Here is a 16259-nt window from a genome sequence, read left to right as displayed (position 1 = left end):
GGCTTTGTGTAAGGTGGGATTTTATTAGGTGGGTAGAAGGCACTAGGGTGCGGAGCTCTTCATATGGAACCAGTACAACAAGCGGAGGTGAAATAGGCACGGTCCTTGCAAAACCGATAAAACAGAGCTGCCGTGACCACCATTCCAGTGACAAATCCTACGGGACGGTGGGGTGGTGTATGGGGAATGGCGCTCTGCTGCAGCCAGCCTGGCTCCCAGCTCAGTGTCCGCATGTCCAGGTGCTTTGTGGCACTTGTGGGGCACAGCGCGTTCAAAAATGTTCAAAAATATGGTGTTTTATTCCAGATTTTGGGTTTGTTTATTGACAGGGCCTCGAATTTGACTAAATTAATCGCTGCTGGGACGGGGCTGGGGCTGCGCGCGGAGCCCCCTCAGCAACTCCCGCTCCCCACCGCCCTCCCTGAGACGACCCCTGGGGACGGAGGGGGGGGGGGGGGAACCGCCATGACACCCCCCCCCCCAAAAATCTAAGGGCGGCGCGGGGCACACTGGGAGTTGTAGTCCTCCGGGCGGGCGCGGGCGGCGGCGGGCTCGGGCCGCCTCCAAGTCCCGAGCGGCCCCGCGCGGGGTGAGGTGCCCGGATGCGGCCGGGCGCCGGAAGAGAAGCGCGTCTGCTCGGGGCCGGCCATCTTGTGCGGCAGGCGGCAGGGCGCGGAGGGGGGGGCCCGGCAGCATCGCAGCAGGATCCCGCCGACGGGGGCCCATCATGCCCGGACACCTGCAGGAGGGCTTCGGCTGCGTCGTCACCAACCGCTTCGACCAGCTCTTCGATGACGAGTCCGATCCCTTCGAGGTGCTGCGGGCGGCCGAGACGCGGCGGAAAGAGAGCGGCGGAGGCGGAGGCCACCAAGGGGGCGGCGGGGCCCGCGGGGGCCCGGCCGGGGCCCAGAACAGCTCCGCGGGCGGCGGGGCGGGAGGCGGCGGCGGAGGCCCGGGCCAGGCGGGAGCCGGCGGGGGAGCCGGCAGCGCGGCCAAGCAGCTCCGCCGGGAGTCGCAGAAGGAGCGCAAGAACCCGCTGCCCCCCTTCGCCGCCTCAGCCGGGGGCGCCGCCGACCGCCGTGAGGAGGGGAGCGGGCAGCCCGGAGCCCCGCTGCGCAAGGAGGGTGAGCGGGGACGGGGGAGGGCCCAGCACAAAGGGGACGCGGGTTTTGGGTTATTTTTTGTTATTTTTGGTTGGTTTGGGGGTTGGGGGATGGGGTGGGGGTCCTGCTGGAGGCCCCCGCTAGGGGAATGGGGCTGGGAGCGGGGCTCTCTCGGCACCTGCTGGGGCAGGGCCCGGCCCCTGGAGCCCCGCGGGGCCGCCGCACGTGGCCGCCCGCGAGGCGCCCAAAATGGAGCCGGGGCTGGGGCTGGGCTCGGGGCTGGGGGCACGGCTCGGGACGGGGCTCAGCACGCCCTAAAGAAGCTCCCCTACAAAACGCTGTGCGGCCACGGGGGTGGGGGTGGGCTCCGTGCGCCCACACGGCTCTGCGAAGGCAGCAGGCCTCAATGGACAGGTGAGACAGAGAGTTCTGCCTTAGCTCCGTGTAAAAAAAAAAGCAATCAGAGTGTAAATAGAGTAAATAAATACAGCCAGGGCGCAGCGAGGGCTGTGACAGGGCGCTGCGTGACAAGCGGGAGGTGTCGGCCCTCCACGTGCTCCCGTGGCGGGCAGCGCAGCCGCGGCGCCCAGCGAGCTGCTGGGGCCCTCGGGCTGTGCCAGAGCCTGGGGAAAACTCAGCGTGCAGGCAAGGAGCTGATTTTCTAACTGCACTTCAGTCCCCTGATCTTCACAGAAGTGCCCCCAGCCCGGAACGTGGGGCTGCATGGAAGCGTGGTGCTGCTTTTGCCCTTCCCATGGTGCCAAACGGCTCCCGCCACGCCTTAACTTTTCTAATACAGCGTAAAAACGTGCTCCTGTGCAAAGCAATACCTGTAAAAAACCCCAAACCGCTCTGCAACAAGCAGAAGTTGGGAGCTGTGTTGCAGCGCTCGCTGCCTGTGGATGTTTTGTACTTTAAAGCGTGACACTCGAGAGCTTTTTTCCCGTGAGGAATGCAGTAATTTGTCCCAAGTGGCAATTTACTAAGCCTGCGTCCTCTGTAAATGTTAGTCAGATGCAGATTAATGGCGTTAGCCCTCGTGAGGCAAGCCTGAAACATGGGCAGTGTTTTTGGCCGCCACAACAGAACGCGAGGGCTTGGTTTTTTTTGGTAGGACGAGTTGTTCATATTTACCTCCCAGCTCTCGTGTTTACTTTCAAGAGCAAACACTACATTACGGTGGAAAAAAATAGCATTTTGGGGCTTATTATAGCAGTGAAACAGAGAAAATCAGACCTGCTTCTGCAGCAGTGTGCATGGAGTGCTGGAGTGAAGACTCACTTTCCGGATTGAAAATTTCTGCTTGTTGTAGGAGACAGTGGTCACATCTGGCAAGGTGCTGGGTGCCATGGCAGTGCCGGGGTTTGTTTCTGAGTGAATATATTTCTGTCCAAACTACTGCCCTGCTCTGGAGAGGTGCAGATGATGTGGCTAGTGAGATACCAGTTCAAAGTTTTGTGCTACTCACAAAAAGATCCCTCGCTTTGGTGAGGCTCCCCTGGAAGCAGGTTTTTGTGAGTGCAGAGCTTGAAATTTGAAAGCTGTGGATTGTTCGTTCCAGTTCTGCAGCGTGCCTCCCGTCTGCCACCAGCCTGCTGGCTTCCCTTGCTAGGCTGTACCTCCGAATAAAATGGTCCCTCTCAGCTCCAGAGCTCTTCTCAGGGTAAATTTAGCCCCCCCCGTGTTTCTCGGGGAGCGAGGGCTCCCTAAAAGCAGCGCATGTCATGCAAACTTCATGCTAAGTACAGCTTGTAAGGTGAGGAAGACATTGTTCATCTGGGTGTGTTGGCTTGGATATCATTACAGCTGCAACTTTTGGGGCCCCACCCAACACGGCATTGCTTGTTAGGCAGGAACTTCTCTCTTGGAGAATATTAAAAAGTGGCTTTTTTTAAAATTTAAAAGATAGCTCGCGCTTCTCGAGGCAGCCGGAGTGGGAGGCGGTTTGGGGAGGTTTTTCTTCCCTAAACGTTTTGGAAATATGGCAGTGTAACGAGAGGAGTGAGTGGCAGTGCTCTGCAGGAAGAGCTGTGGAACAGGCCTGTCGGGAGGCGAGTGGAGAAGAAAGCTGTGGGAGAGCCCTCTCGCACCCCAAAAGAAGCGTGCAGCCAGGGGAGCGTGTTGGAGCACGTGGGGCAGTGTGGGGCAGCGCCCCACTTAGTGACCAGCCCCTTTTGTAGGGGGCTCGCTGCTCCTTAGGGTGCCTTGCCTGGGTCCTCCTGCTGGCCACAAATATCTCCGGGCAGCGTTAGGATGAAGCAAGGTGGCTGTCACGGGGACGTAGTTGCAGTGAAGTTGCTGACCCTTTGGTGCCTACCAGAGGAGAAGCCCAGGGGCTGCCTGAGAAGTACCCAAGTGCCCTTCAGGGAAAACCAGAACTTGTCTCGACCCTCTGCAAGCTGGCCGCTTAACACAGGTCACTAACGTGTGTGTGCTCTGACAGGTCTTGGTTTCTGCAGCACTGTAAGAGCGTACACTCGTACGAAATGCAGCTTGATTGCCTAAAAACGTGGAGTTGAAGAGTCAAATGGTCTGCAGTGACCTTTTTATAAAGGTATTGTTGCGATGGTTGTGTGGTCACAGGGCTAGAAGAAAAACTTGAATTCCTGCTTACAGTCCCAGTGCTACAACCAGTATCTCTCCCCGAGCAGCTCTGCATTCTGCTGATGTGTTTTGCCTGATGTTTCAGGGATAAGGCGCATTGGCAGGAGGCCTGACCAGCAGCAGCAACAGCAGCAGCAGCAGCAAGGGGAAGGCAAGCCCATCGAAAGGAGACCGGAGCGGCGACCTCCTCGCGAGCGCCGATTTGATAAACCTGCTGATGAGAAGGGCGAAGGAGGAGAATTTTCCGTTGATAAGTAAGAACTTCTCTTGTGTGAGGAGGAACTTTGTGATATTCTGGAGCGGGGCTGTCCTATCTTCTGCTACTAAGCGTAAAAAAAAACAAACCCCACTGTTTCACTCAAAATTTAATATTTTGAATTGGACTTGTCAGTCACAAGAAGAGCCTGTGTCAAAACACTTCTCTTTCCTTTTGCATGACCTTATTGGCAAACGTGGCTCAAGTTCTAGACCAGGAATCACGTAATGTGAACAGTTCTGTTGGTTTAACAGGAGGCATGACTTAAATCAGTTGGGTACCCACCATACTCCTCACAATCCATTTCAGAGAGGAGAAGAGGAACTCAAGTGTAGCTCTTGCCTGCAGCCTGAGATGTTTGCTCTTACGGCTGTTGCTTAAATCCATACAGCTGCCTTCAAGCCAGCGCAGGTTTGGCTGTGTAGGTGTTCACACCTTGGCTGCAGTGGCTTCGGATCTGGAAGTGATGAAGCCATCGTATGGCTCAGGTGTTCAAAGTGTCGTGTAATAGTCACTGCTAAAATACTTCTAAATTCGGGTGAGCGTGAGATGAGTGGAAATCGTGGCATCAGCTAGTGGTGTGACACAAAAATGGGTTGGAATAGTGGGCAGAAGATGCAAATAGTAACCCAGAAGAGTGTTTCTTCCAGATTGTACAATGCAGACTGCACGTGGGTTTGGTCAGTGTGGTAGTTGGGTGTTGAAAGTAGACTGTACGTAGAATGGGTTCCTTTGGAAGGGGCCCCCAAAGACCCTGCAGCCCAGCTGCCTGCCCACCCCCAGGCCATCACATTCCCGAGGGCATCACCCAAACGCCTCCTGCACCCCTCCAGGCGTGGGGCACCAACCGCCCCCAGGGAGCCCACGCCACGCAGGGAGGCAATTTTTCCTTAGAAGTTGAGAGTCCTGACATAAGCACAAAAATAATTATCAAAGGAGAAGTTAATAAAATCCTCACTAGAGAAAAAAAGAAAACCTTAAGAGCCGTGTCATAAACTCCTGGTGGTGAAGTACTGCAGTTTGCCTGTTCCATCTAGACCCATTCTTGACCGACCTATGCGTGGACGTGGTGGACTTGGAAGAGGACGTGGCCGTGGCCGTGGCATGGGCAGAGGAGATGGGTTTGACTCTCGTGGCAAGCGTGAATTTGACAGACATAGTGGCAGCGATAGATCGTAAGTCTTTTTCTACTGCTTCTTTGGCTGTTCTTTACAATAATTACGTTTTTAAGTTTGCCTTTGAATTCCTGTATCTGGACACTATAATGTTAACTCAGTTTTGTTAGTTCTGTTTCACATTCACATTTCAGCGGCCTGAAGCATGAGGACAAGCGTGGTGGCAGTGGATCACACAACTGGGGAACCGTCAAAGATGAGCTAACGTTAGTAATCACTAATTTCTCAGAATTAGCACTGTGTTAATAAATCCAAATTGCTACACCTTGCAAAACATAAACCAAGGCTGCTTTTTTGCCTTTGGTTTTGCTAATTGTTGGTAAACTAGTAAAGAAGCCTTTGCAGAATTCAGAAAATTACAAACTTAGTAATGTGTGAGATGGCTTCGACTTCTAAAATGGGGATTTTTTTTGAAGTTTGGAATAAGGGCTGTCTTGTACTTCTTTTACTAAGAACAGTCTAGTTTTCAAAGCTTTTTTATCACGTTAAGCATGCTTTTCTCCAAGTATTACAGTGAAAACAACGTTGTTAATGGGGGCTTCTCAGTGGGGAAAAACGAGGGAAGATGGAAAACAGAATTGTAACGGTGGGGAGGGCAGCAATTTTTAAGGAAGAGTAGGCTGTGTCTATCTGCCATAGAACCTAGTCATTCATCTTGCATAGTTTAAAGTAGGGATGAACTTTAAATTTAAAAAATGTAATTACAGCGAGTTGGATCAGTCGGCTGTAACTGAGGAAACGCCAGAGGGAGAGGAACATCCGCCTGCTGACTCTGAAAATAAGTGAGTAGCCCCCTCTTTTCAGATGTTCTTTGATTGATTCAAAGGTATCGATGATTTGCCTTTAACTTCTGATCATTTTCCTACTTCTGCTTTTACAACATTCAGATCATATCCTTCAGTAGAGCCAGAACCACAATCTAGCTGAAAACCTGCCTCTTAAAAAAATAATCTGCATCTGTAGAAGTTATCTTGAAGTTTCTGTTCATGTCATACAAGCTCTTAGGTCACTTTCAGATTTAGTTATTAATCAGTTGTAATGTGCTTAGGATCTCAGGATTGCAATTGCAAGTACCAAATCCAAAAGCAACCACGCTCATAACTACTTAGAACAACCAAGCAGAGAGAATAGGATGTTCTTCTGATGGTGGAAGGCAACTCTTTAAATGTAGCTTTTCAAAACAACTGCTGAGACAGTGTGGCTGGTGTTGTGGAAGCAGGGATGTATCTCGCTTTTCCATTCTCTGGCTTCTGGGCAGCTGGGAAGTGAAGTTGTTTCTCATTTCACTTGGACACTGTTAAAGACGAAGCCAGTGACTGGGTGAATCAAATAACTTCAGAGAAGCAGAGTGGTCAGTTGTGGCACCTGAACTTCATTTGAAGGTATACAGGTTTTTAGGGAAGTGCAGTATTTTAATGTGTGTTCTATGGTGCATTCAAAAGAAAATGGCAAATGGGTATATTAAATACTTGTTTGCCCACAATTTTTAGTGTGCAGTCATCTGTAGCTTGATTTCCTCAGTTAGTGGTAAAGGGGAGACAACTGCTCAGTAGAGACTAAGTGATTTCTTTTAATTGCATCACTAAATGCTGTCGTTTCTCTGAGGTTCTGGGTGTCCAAGGGTAAAGTTGTCTTGTAAATAGAAGGAGTCCAAGAATTTTTAAGCAACTACAGCTTCAGCATTGGTCAGAAAATACAAACTTGCTAGTCCTGGAAAAAATTGTGTTACAAATCTGGATATACAAAATTGGCTGTGTATGCAGTATTTTCTGGGTCTTTAGTAGTAGTGTCCTGGTGCTTCAACAGATCCCAACCCGTCCTTGTGCAGATCAGCCATCTGCAAAGTTCTGGTGTTTTTTTTCTTCCTCAGATCTGCAGAAAATGAGTGTTCTGTGTGGTTTCAAGTATACCACTTCTGCTGCAATCCAACAGTTACATTTACAAGCATCTTCACACGGGTTAATTTCCAGTTTGTCTATTTTGGATCGCTAATTTAAATATTTCAGTAGAACTGTGGGATGTTTTACTGGATTAAAATAGGGGGAATACCAAGGAGTAGTGTCTTTGCACCGAGCAATAAGCATGCTTTTGAATATGTAACATGTAAAAAATGATTCTGTTCTGTGGAATGTGAAAAATCTGAAATAGAGTAATTTTGATGTAAAACCCCTTTGTTATTACATCAAAATTAATGGCTGCAGAAAAAACCTTTTCTTCTAAGTTGATGCTTTTGTGATGTTTGTGCTGCACATGTGACACTACCCTTCTGTAATGTCAAAATACCTTATAAATCAAATGGAGTTGCATAAGCACACAGAAGAATGACGAGAGGATTGACTGCCTGTATAGTTGGAACACGATCTGTTACTGAACATGGTGGCTGTGTTTTACTTAAAAATAGCTCTTTGGCAGGAGCTGGAGAGGATTTACAATGAGGTGATACATCTCAAGTCACTGAGTTGTGTGCGCTTGCTTTGTCAAGTTAGCTAAGAGTAAAAATTGGTTACCTGGGATGTTAATAACTGTCTTTGAATAAAGGAAACTGATTATTAAAAATAAAATCCTGAGGATTACGGTAAGAACAAGCTCCATCTCACTGTCCAACTTGAAACGTGAGGAAGGTCTTGGAAAAGGTTGAGAAACTCATTACAGTCTGTTGGAGAAGGTGGGCTCCCACACTTGGAAAGAAAATTGCAATTAATATGGAGAACAGACAGCATCAGTGAGAGAGGGGGAATTGGGTTTTAGATAAACGCACACATTTCAATGCTTTTTTATAACAATGGAAATGGTTATTATAATCTGGTGCTGATTAGGAACTGCTTTTGAATTCTCTGTGTATGGAGTGTGAATTCCAAGTCATGATCATGGTATCCATGAATTTACCACAGGGAGAATGAGGTTGAAGAAGTTAAGGAGGAAGGTCCTAAGGAAATGACCCTGGACGAATGGAAAGCTATTCAAAGTAAGGATCGTGCAAAAGTTGAGTTCAACATCCGTAAACCAAATGAGGGTGCTGATGGGCAATGGAAAAAAGGATTTGTTCTTCACAAGTCAAAGAGCGAGGAGGTAAAGTGATTTTCGATATTTGCTAGTGTCCAGATTGTTTAGGCCTGTCTATTGATGCATATTTCTGGAGGGGAAGCTCTGCTCCAACAGGCTGACCTGCTGCTGAAAATTTATCAAGTGAGAATAACATTTCTCATCTTAAAGTTGAGGCTGTGCAGCAGTAGCTGCTCTTAAAATGGTTAGTTCTTGTGTTTGGTGCATGTCCTGAGGCTGGTGTGTAAATGCTGTGCTACAACCTAACCTCTCCGAGTGGAGACTGCAGTGCTGCTGGGTCATGTCGTAAGGACTGTCCCGTGGTGAGCATTTCTTCAGAAGTTCGTTCACCACAATTAAATTTTCTCGCTTTTTGAAAAGGGTTCCCAGTTCTGCTAGCCTCACTCAGCGTGCAGACTGCCTGCCTGCTAAACTCTGTGTAAGACTGAAGAAATAAATACTGGTGGTGCCTCAGCCCCCTCGGTGCCTGAAGTTTGTGGCTTCTGGTTCTGTAACGCTCCGTGGCATTTGCCTCTGAAGTTCCTGTAGCCACCAGGTGAATTATGTTTGTATGCTGCAGCGATACTGCACGTAGTTGCTGTAGAATCACTTTAACACTGTAGTTTCTCAAACGTACTCATTTTGGTCATTACAAAGTGAATAATTTCCTTTTTAAATAGTGAGCGTGCCCAGGAGAGACACATCTGTCCCACTTCAGAGGGAGGGAGGTGCTGAGAGCTCTGTTCCCTAATGCAGGGCGATGGCAGCTGGATTCAGTTCCAGAACTGTCAGGACCTTTTAATCTCCTGCTTTTAACACTCTGTAATATCTGAGATGGCCTTTGGCTCTGTTCAGCAGATGGTTTTGACTCCCTTTGAAGTGACTAAACACTGTGTAATGTGCTGCTTGGTCTTCCGATGTGTATTTCTGCTGTTTACACCTTGTCACTTTCTTCTTGTAAGCTGGGGCCTGGTGTGCAATGGGAAGCGCTGTTCATCACTGCTCCATGAGAACTCCATTTCTGATCTCATTGAACTCAGAATGAGTTTGCCACAACCATGCCATTTTCTTTTCCTACTGTGTGCAGTAGTTCTGTTGTTTTCCTGAAGCTGCTTAGTGCTTGAAATCTTCATAAAACGCTGCTTTCTCTGAAATAGGGCTAGACTCAATGCTGCTGTGTACTAGGACAATGAAGTTGAACAGAAGTTCTCACTGACTTTACCAAGATGTATTAAACTGGAATCCTGTGAGAGTGTCAAGAAATTCCCCCCAGCTCCAGTCTCTGGAGCAGCTGTGTGTGATGTTCAGTTAGTGGCACACAGTATTTTCTTAAACGTACAAATGTAAGAAGATGGTTGTGTTCTTGGGTAGTTAAAAGCTGGAAAGCTCCATCCAAAAAATAAATCAGTTAATAGATAAGGAGAAGGAGTAATCAAATTACTTCAGTAATTAGTCGGATGTTCTTTTTGAGGTTTATTCAGTTAATTTACTCTGGTATGAATGAATTGGGTATGTTTAACACTTGCCTAAGTTAACTGTTCCTTGCTGTATAAGCACAGAAGTGAGAAACCAAGAAAAGTGCCTTCAAATCTAGAAGCTTCCAGACTCTATCCAGCAAACGTCTCTGCTCGCTTCAATAATTCATTGTTCACTGATCCCCTGGGAGACAGCGTGTGTTCTTCTGCAAGTTTTAGAGCAGGACAGTTCTTAAAACACAGGTGTTAGGAAAGCTTTCGCTGCAGTTCTCTTGTGAAGAGTTTGAGAGGGTGGAATGATGAAGAGTTAAGAACAAAGCCTCCTAATCATCTGCTGCTCTTGCTCTCCGTCTTCTTGGACATCCCTTTGAGTCTTGAGGTGAGGTTGTTGTAAGGCTTCTGTGATAGTGATAAGAAGGGTGTTGAAACATTCAAGTGACTTGGTTTATAGGTAAATTCTGGGTTTCAGCCCCAAAACTTCTGTACTTGAGTAATGGCAATGTGTACCAGCAGATTTTTCTGAGAAATTGGGAGTTCAGTGTTGCAAGAACCTCCCTTCTTCTTGTAGCTTGAGATCTCCTGGGAGAACGCCCTAGGAAGCACGTGGGCATCTAGTGCTGCTCATCTGCCTCAGGCTTGTGAAAGAGCTGCCCTCCTCCTCCTCCTGTTCCTCACCGAGGGCTGAAATGCTCAGCTGTATCTTGGGTCTTCCCTCTCTTTCCCCCTTGCCATGCAATTACTAGAAAGGGACACGTTACGTGCAGTGAACTCCTAATACCCTCTCATTCTTGCTGTCTACTTCAAATCCATATGTGCTGGCAGCCCTCGTGTGCTGAGCCTCCTTCCAGAAGACTGGGTCACGTCATAAGAGATCCTTCTCTGCAGCTGGCGTAATGTCTTCGATATTTTGTTCTGCTGATGCAGCTGAACAAAAAAATGGGAAGGAGTCAAACTCCGATGAGATCTTAAAACTTGTTGAGAGTTTGCTGCAAGCTCCTTGGAACAATTCACCTCGTGGTACATCGGTTCCTGCTCTGTTCATCTGCTGCGCTGGGCTCCTTCTCCGGGACTTGAGGCTTTCTTGCTGCTCTGATCATTTCCTTAGAGAGGAGCTCACAATGGAGGGCTGGGAAACATGTTTTGGAAAATAGTTCATTCTCTCAAAGTGGAGAGGAGTCGCTCTTGAATCCAGGCCGTGCAGAAAGCCTTGTTCCATTAACAGGAATTATTCTGAACAAAGCCAGCCCCCAGCTCCACCATCTCTTGCAGCTCTGTGCCTCGAGGAGCTCCCAGCAGCTTGCATTCAACTTCTTATTCCTGATCCGAGATGTCTCTGTCTCCCCCTACAAGTCCATCCTCTGCTCCTTTTGGATGCACAACTTGCTCTCATCCTTCTGCTGCCCCGTGTGCTCGGTGCCACCCGTATCCAAGCTCGTGCGACCTTGTTACCTGTTGTTTCTGTGTGTAGCTGAGTCTCATCTCTCCCTTTTGTTTTCTCCCCTTGTTCTTTTGTCACTTGGGCGTGGACACGCAACTTTCATCAGACAAAGGCGATGACAGAAATGCAGGGGAGTCAGCTGGAGTCGAATGAGGTACTGATCCTTTATATCTAACTGGCAGTATGGGTTTTGATCTGAGCCCCTTCTCAAACGAAGGTCTTTGACGCGAAGAAGTCACAAAAGTAGCAAATGCGAACCTCTTCTGTCCATGCCTGTTGTCTCACCATGCACCACGTAGGACTCCTCGTAATTAGTACCTCTGCTCCTAACTAAGCTGAATTCCAGCCTTACCACAAATGCTTCTGTCATGAATCTCTTGCGTTTTGTTGTTGCTGTTTTCCATCTCTCTGCTTTGGCTCCCTTCCCGTTAGCAGCTTGTTCTTAACATTTTCGACAGCCTTCCCTGGGACCCACACGTGCAGCGCCCGATGCCTTCAGGAAGCTATCAGTTACTAGATCAGAGCACGACTGAGAGCCTCAGTGCGTGCCAATTAAATACTTCCCAAGCTGATTCACAATAAGCAGTCCTGTGGCGTGTCTGGGACTGTGTGTTACCACCCAACACTGGGAAGAGAACAAGGAAGAGGTGCCAAGTCATCTTCTAGTGTTTTAAATCATCTCGAGTTATTCGGGGTAAAAAATTCCGTAGGTTAGACGTAAAATCTGCTGCTTGCTGGGTTTAGTGGTTAAATCCAAGTGAAATTGTAAAAATACAACATTTTGGTAGACGGCAGTCAATTTTTCATGCAGTAACAGTGTAGGGAAGGAAACGCACAGGACTGCTGCACCAAGGCACTGATATGATACCACCTCTGAGAAAGAAGTCATTGAACTACCAGACAGCTGAAAGTACCATCTTAATACCTTGCAGGGACTTTGGCCAGGAATTGGCCAGGGAGCAGCAGTTACCTGGAATACCCCAATGGGATATGTTTGAAATGAAGCAGCGTGGAGTGGGAGCTGTCCCTGTGCCCTCCTCTGCGGGGTGCTGGGGAGGCCACGGGCACAGCAGGGCCTGGAAAGGGGTTAATAAATAATAAACCCGTGGGGGCAGAGACTTCGGGGTGCTTGGGGCTGACCCGAGGCATCTCCGAGAGCAGCTTTCAGCCTTTGGGCTGCAGTGGGCTTTGTAAGAGGCAGCTGGATAAACCCAGCCTGATCCTGTGCGGGCAGTTCTGCCTTCTGGTTATCTTTGTAGTGCCAAAACCTGACTTATCAGACGGAGAAATCGTCCTGTGCAAAGTAGGAGAAACAAACATAGCTGGTGCTTGTTGTGCTCAGCGCACACCGCCGGGAAGTGCTCAGGGCTGTGCTGCAGAGCTGCACCCAGGGCGTTAGGTGGAACCGGTCAGTGCACACCTTGCTCTTGGGCTCGGGTTCCTCATCCTTCATGCGTTGGGAACCAGCGAGCTGTGAGAGGCTGTTTGATCGTGGTACAAGTCACAGGAGTCATTTCTCAGCGTGATTTGTGCGACTGGTTCTCTGGTTTAGCAGAAACGTGCTGGTTACCCCAGTTACACTATCTGGAGGGTGGTGGTGCCTCTTCTCACTGCCTGTTGTGGCTACTACAAACAGTAAGGGGTCCTCGTGGTCTCTCTTGCTTTAAATATTTACACAAAGTGAGGCAAATGGAGTGTAAACCACTCGCTGAGCAAAATTAAGATGGATTGCTGAGTACTTAAAAATAAATGAATTGGCAGAACCCGAAGATTTCTCAGGATAGGAGGTGTGAGGAAGTGAAAAGCTAGAACATAAGCTTCTTTTTGGCTCCATAGTCAGTTTGGTCTCAGGTGAGCCTGGCCTCGTTCCTGTGAAGGAGCTCTAGACTTCCCCTCAATATCCTGAAAATGTGAAATGACTTTGTTGGAGTGCTTAAACTCAGAGAATGTGACCTGTGTGCGCTTCGTGGTACCACTCGGTTTGTAGCAGCCCTGCTCTGATGAGAGTGCAGCTGAAAACATTTCCTTGGTGGTTGCTCTCACTCACTCACACCCCTCGTTGCAGGCTCATGCTGAGGACTCTGTAATGGATCACCACTTCCGTAAGCCCGCCAACGACATCACGTCCCAGCTGGAGATCAACTTTGGAGACCTTGGCCGCCCCGGACGCGGTGGCCGAGGGGGACGGGGTGGCCGAGGGCGTGGTGGCAGGGCCAGCCGCGGAGGCAGGACTGACAAGGTGGGTAGCTACAGCTTCGTCTGCAGGGGAGCATACATGACACTGGGGCTATTTCATGCTGTCCTGGGTGTCTTTATTTCTAGGGAAATAGCTCAGGATATGAGCTGCACGTTAAAACCAAGTAGAACGTGTGTTTTTTGCAAGCTGACTTTGAACTAGTTTACTGTTAGGGCAAAAGGAGGAGGGTTTTAGCAGCGTTCCTACACACAAAAAGGGGGAGAGTGGGGAGTAGGTTGGGCTAAAAACGGCCCCTCTTGGAAAGCTGGATCTGAACCTGAAAAATGGCTCTGCCGTGGGTGGGTCTGAGCACTGTCAGACACTCTTCTTGGTGCCCGAGCAGAACCACGGTGTGCTGGAGATTTTGGATGCACTCAGGGCCACGTGTACTCGGTGACCCTTTGAGGGTGAAGGCGACTAGTTTTATGGCAGCGTGCTCTACCCTGAATTTGAGGAAATGAGGGGCATTCATGCAGAAGTAGGACTTGCTGTATTTTTCCTAGTGTGCAGGAGTTTTTCCAGTTGTAGTTTTAAAGCCCTAAAGGAATGATCAGAAAAAGTATTGCAGGGGGCCTGGGGAGAGCGTGTAAGGCTGAAGGGCTGTAGGACAGCTGTAGGAACGATCTGCCCAAATACAGGTCACTTACTTGCCATAAATGCAGTTACTCAAATTGCTGCCTGCTAGGAAATGAGTTCAGGCTGGGTGGCCTGACTTCTTTCACATAAACCAGGCTTGTTCATTTTTGCCTCTTGCAGGATGCTGGCTTTCTCTTTGCTGCATCTCTAAATTTTTAGATTTACTAGCTGGAAAATCTCCTCTGATAACAGCACAGGAAGATCAGTTCAGGAAAATGATAAGGAATTGATGCTAAACGGGGGTGGGTTTTGCTCTGAGTTGTCTCACTAGCATGGCATCCTCGTCAAGGGTGCTGTCATGAAGTAGTTAAGCACTTTGAGACCTGCAGCTAACTTTTCTGCTGACGTTGTTCCTTTCCTTCCAGTTGGTGAAGGAGTTTGACGTGATCCACACGCCCAACCAGGTTGGTGATCTCTGCTGGCGCTTCCCCTACCCCTGAGCACAGCTGTCCCGCTGCAGGGAGCAGCTCCCCTCCCTCAGCAGGCAGCCTGCCTCAGCCTGCCCTCTGCTCTGCGGCCTGGCTGCTTCTGCAGGGACTTAGCAGCTGTGGCTGCTGACAGAGGTTTTATCGGGATGGTTTAATTTCTGTCCTGTTAAATGTAGAAGTTTACAGAAATTTCCACTATTCTCTTTCCACTCTTCTTCCTTTCCGCGTTTCTCATGCAGAAAGTGCAGGTGATTCTCCAGTGCTTCCTTTTTGCATTTCATTGCAGTGCTGTTTTTTCAGGTGTGGCACAGAGCCTTTTAAAAACAGAACAACAATAATTAAAAAAAAAAAAAAAACACAAACCTGCTAGGGAAGTACTGAGGAGATTGATTTCTGGGTACCATCTGATAGACTGATACAATTTTTTTTATTAACAACCAGCTTCTGAATGAGGAAAGTTAAATGTGGGAAACTTGATCTGTGCTGTGAACAGGCCTTGTCTGTAACACTGAGTTGTGTCCATCAGTAAGAGCTGATGGTTGTGTGCTGCTGCTTCCTGTAGGGGGCTTGTGAAGAATGGGGGAAAAAAAAAAAAGCACGATGTAAAGGTAGTGCTATAATCATGTGCAAATGTGGCCCACTTGATTTCTCTAATATCTCTTAAAGACAGTTTTAATTAAAAAAACATACCCATGGCAAACTTCTCAGGAAAAAGAAAAGAAGGTGCTGTGCCTGCGGGGTAGCTGGGCAGCACTGACAGCAGGACAAGGGGCTAGGGATGTGGCAGGGCTTGGTGCTGCTGAGGGTAATAACTCTCCGATGTTTCTCTTCCAGTCGAGTGCTTCTGCTCCTGATGTAGATGACCCAGAGGCTTTCCCAGCTCTGTCCTAAACTGGATGTCATAAGCCAACCCTGCCCTCGTCGGGCCTTCCTCTCCGAGGCTTGCATGCTTAAGGATCCTAAACAACTAAGAAATTTAAAACAAAAAAAAAAAAAAGAAAAAAAGAGACTGTCATTCATACCATTCACACCTAAAGACTGAATTTTATCTGTTTTGAAAATGAACTTCTCTCGCTACACAGAAGCAACAATATGGTAGTCAGTTTTGTATTTAGAAATGTAATGGTAGCAGGGATGTTTTCATAATTTTTTCAGAGATTATGCATTCTTCATGGATACTTTTTTGTATTGCTGCTTGAAAATATGCGTTTCCAAACTTGAAATATAGGTGTGAACAGTGTGTACCAGTTAAAAGCTTTCACTTCATTTGTGTTTTTTAATTCAGGATTTTAGACGTTTTCCCCCAAACTGCAAACTGGTTTTTAATTATTGCACACTATTTCTGTTTCCTTAATTCCTGCTCAGCAGGTTTTTACCAGCCCATGGTCTTCTGGAATACACGAACCTTTAATTTGGCAGACTTAGTGCTGTACGGAGTGCTAACTCCTGGAGTACTTTAGTTTTAAGCTTAATTTCCGACTTGGAGAAGCAGTCATTTTCATCTGTTCAGTAGTTTGTTTACGCAAAATCTTTATACAAAATTGATACCAGATACTTGAAAAATACTCAAAGCACATTGGTTTATAGTTGCATACCTGTGTATTGATCCAGCGATGATGTGTGGATAATTGGTCTAAACAGTTTTTTAAAGCTAATGTATGACACCTTTCACCCGCCCTTTTTACCTTTATTCCCTCCTCCTTGTCCCTTCAACAGAACAAGATGCTTTGTTGGCAAAAAGAAAAGAAGTTTTTAAATTACCTCTGCTTTTTCTTTGGGAGAACACCCTGCAGAGTGACCTTTCCTGTCGCTTGGAGCTGGGAGGGAGGGAAGGTGGTAGCTGCTGCTCGGGTAGTCTGTCTGGAC

The 16259-nt window shown here is 48.1% G+C and overlaps 1 protein-coding gene across 8 annotated transcripts; it reads left to right on the top strand.

Annotated features, from left to right (window-relative positions):
- The first annotated feature begins 591 nt into the window (after positions 1-591).
- SERBP1 (SERPINE1 mRNA binding protein 1) lies at positions 592-15647 on the top strand. Of its 8 annotated transcripts, none has more exons than XM_027462525.3 (10): positions 592-1124; positions 3793-3961; positions 4983-5138; positions 5273-5344; positions 5846-5920; positions 8030-8207; positions 11200-11247; positions 13159-13332; positions 14331-14369; positions 15228-15647. In XM_027462525.3, exons 1-10 carry the CDS (start codon positions 728-730, stop codon positions 15282-15284), a joined length of 1365 nt encoding a protein of 454 aa, XP_027318326.1. In that variant the 5' UTR covers positions 592-727; the 3' UTR covers positions 15285-15647. The 8 variants fall into 8 exon arrangements, with proteins under 8 accessions (XP_027318326.1, XP_027318323.1, XP_027318327.1 ...); XM_027462522.3 differs by having other exon boundaries at positions 5249-5344; XM_027462526.3 differs by having other exon boundaries at positions 594-1124; positions 5001-5138.
- The last annotated feature ends 612 nt before the right edge of the window (positions 15648-16259 follow it).

Source organism: Anas platyrhynchos, chromosome 8 (genome assembly GCF_047663525.1).
Source record: "Anas platyrhynchos isolate ZD024472 breed Pekin duck chromosome 8, IASCAAS_PekinDuck_T2T, whole genome shotgun sequence".
In the NCBI taxonomy this organism is placed as follows: domain Eukaryota; kingdom Metazoa; phylum Chordata; class Aves; order Anseriformes; family Anatidae; genus Anas; species Anas platyrhynchos.
The sequence above is the reverse complement of the archived record's forward strand: the minus strand, read 5'-3'. Positions and strand labels throughout refer to the sequence as shown.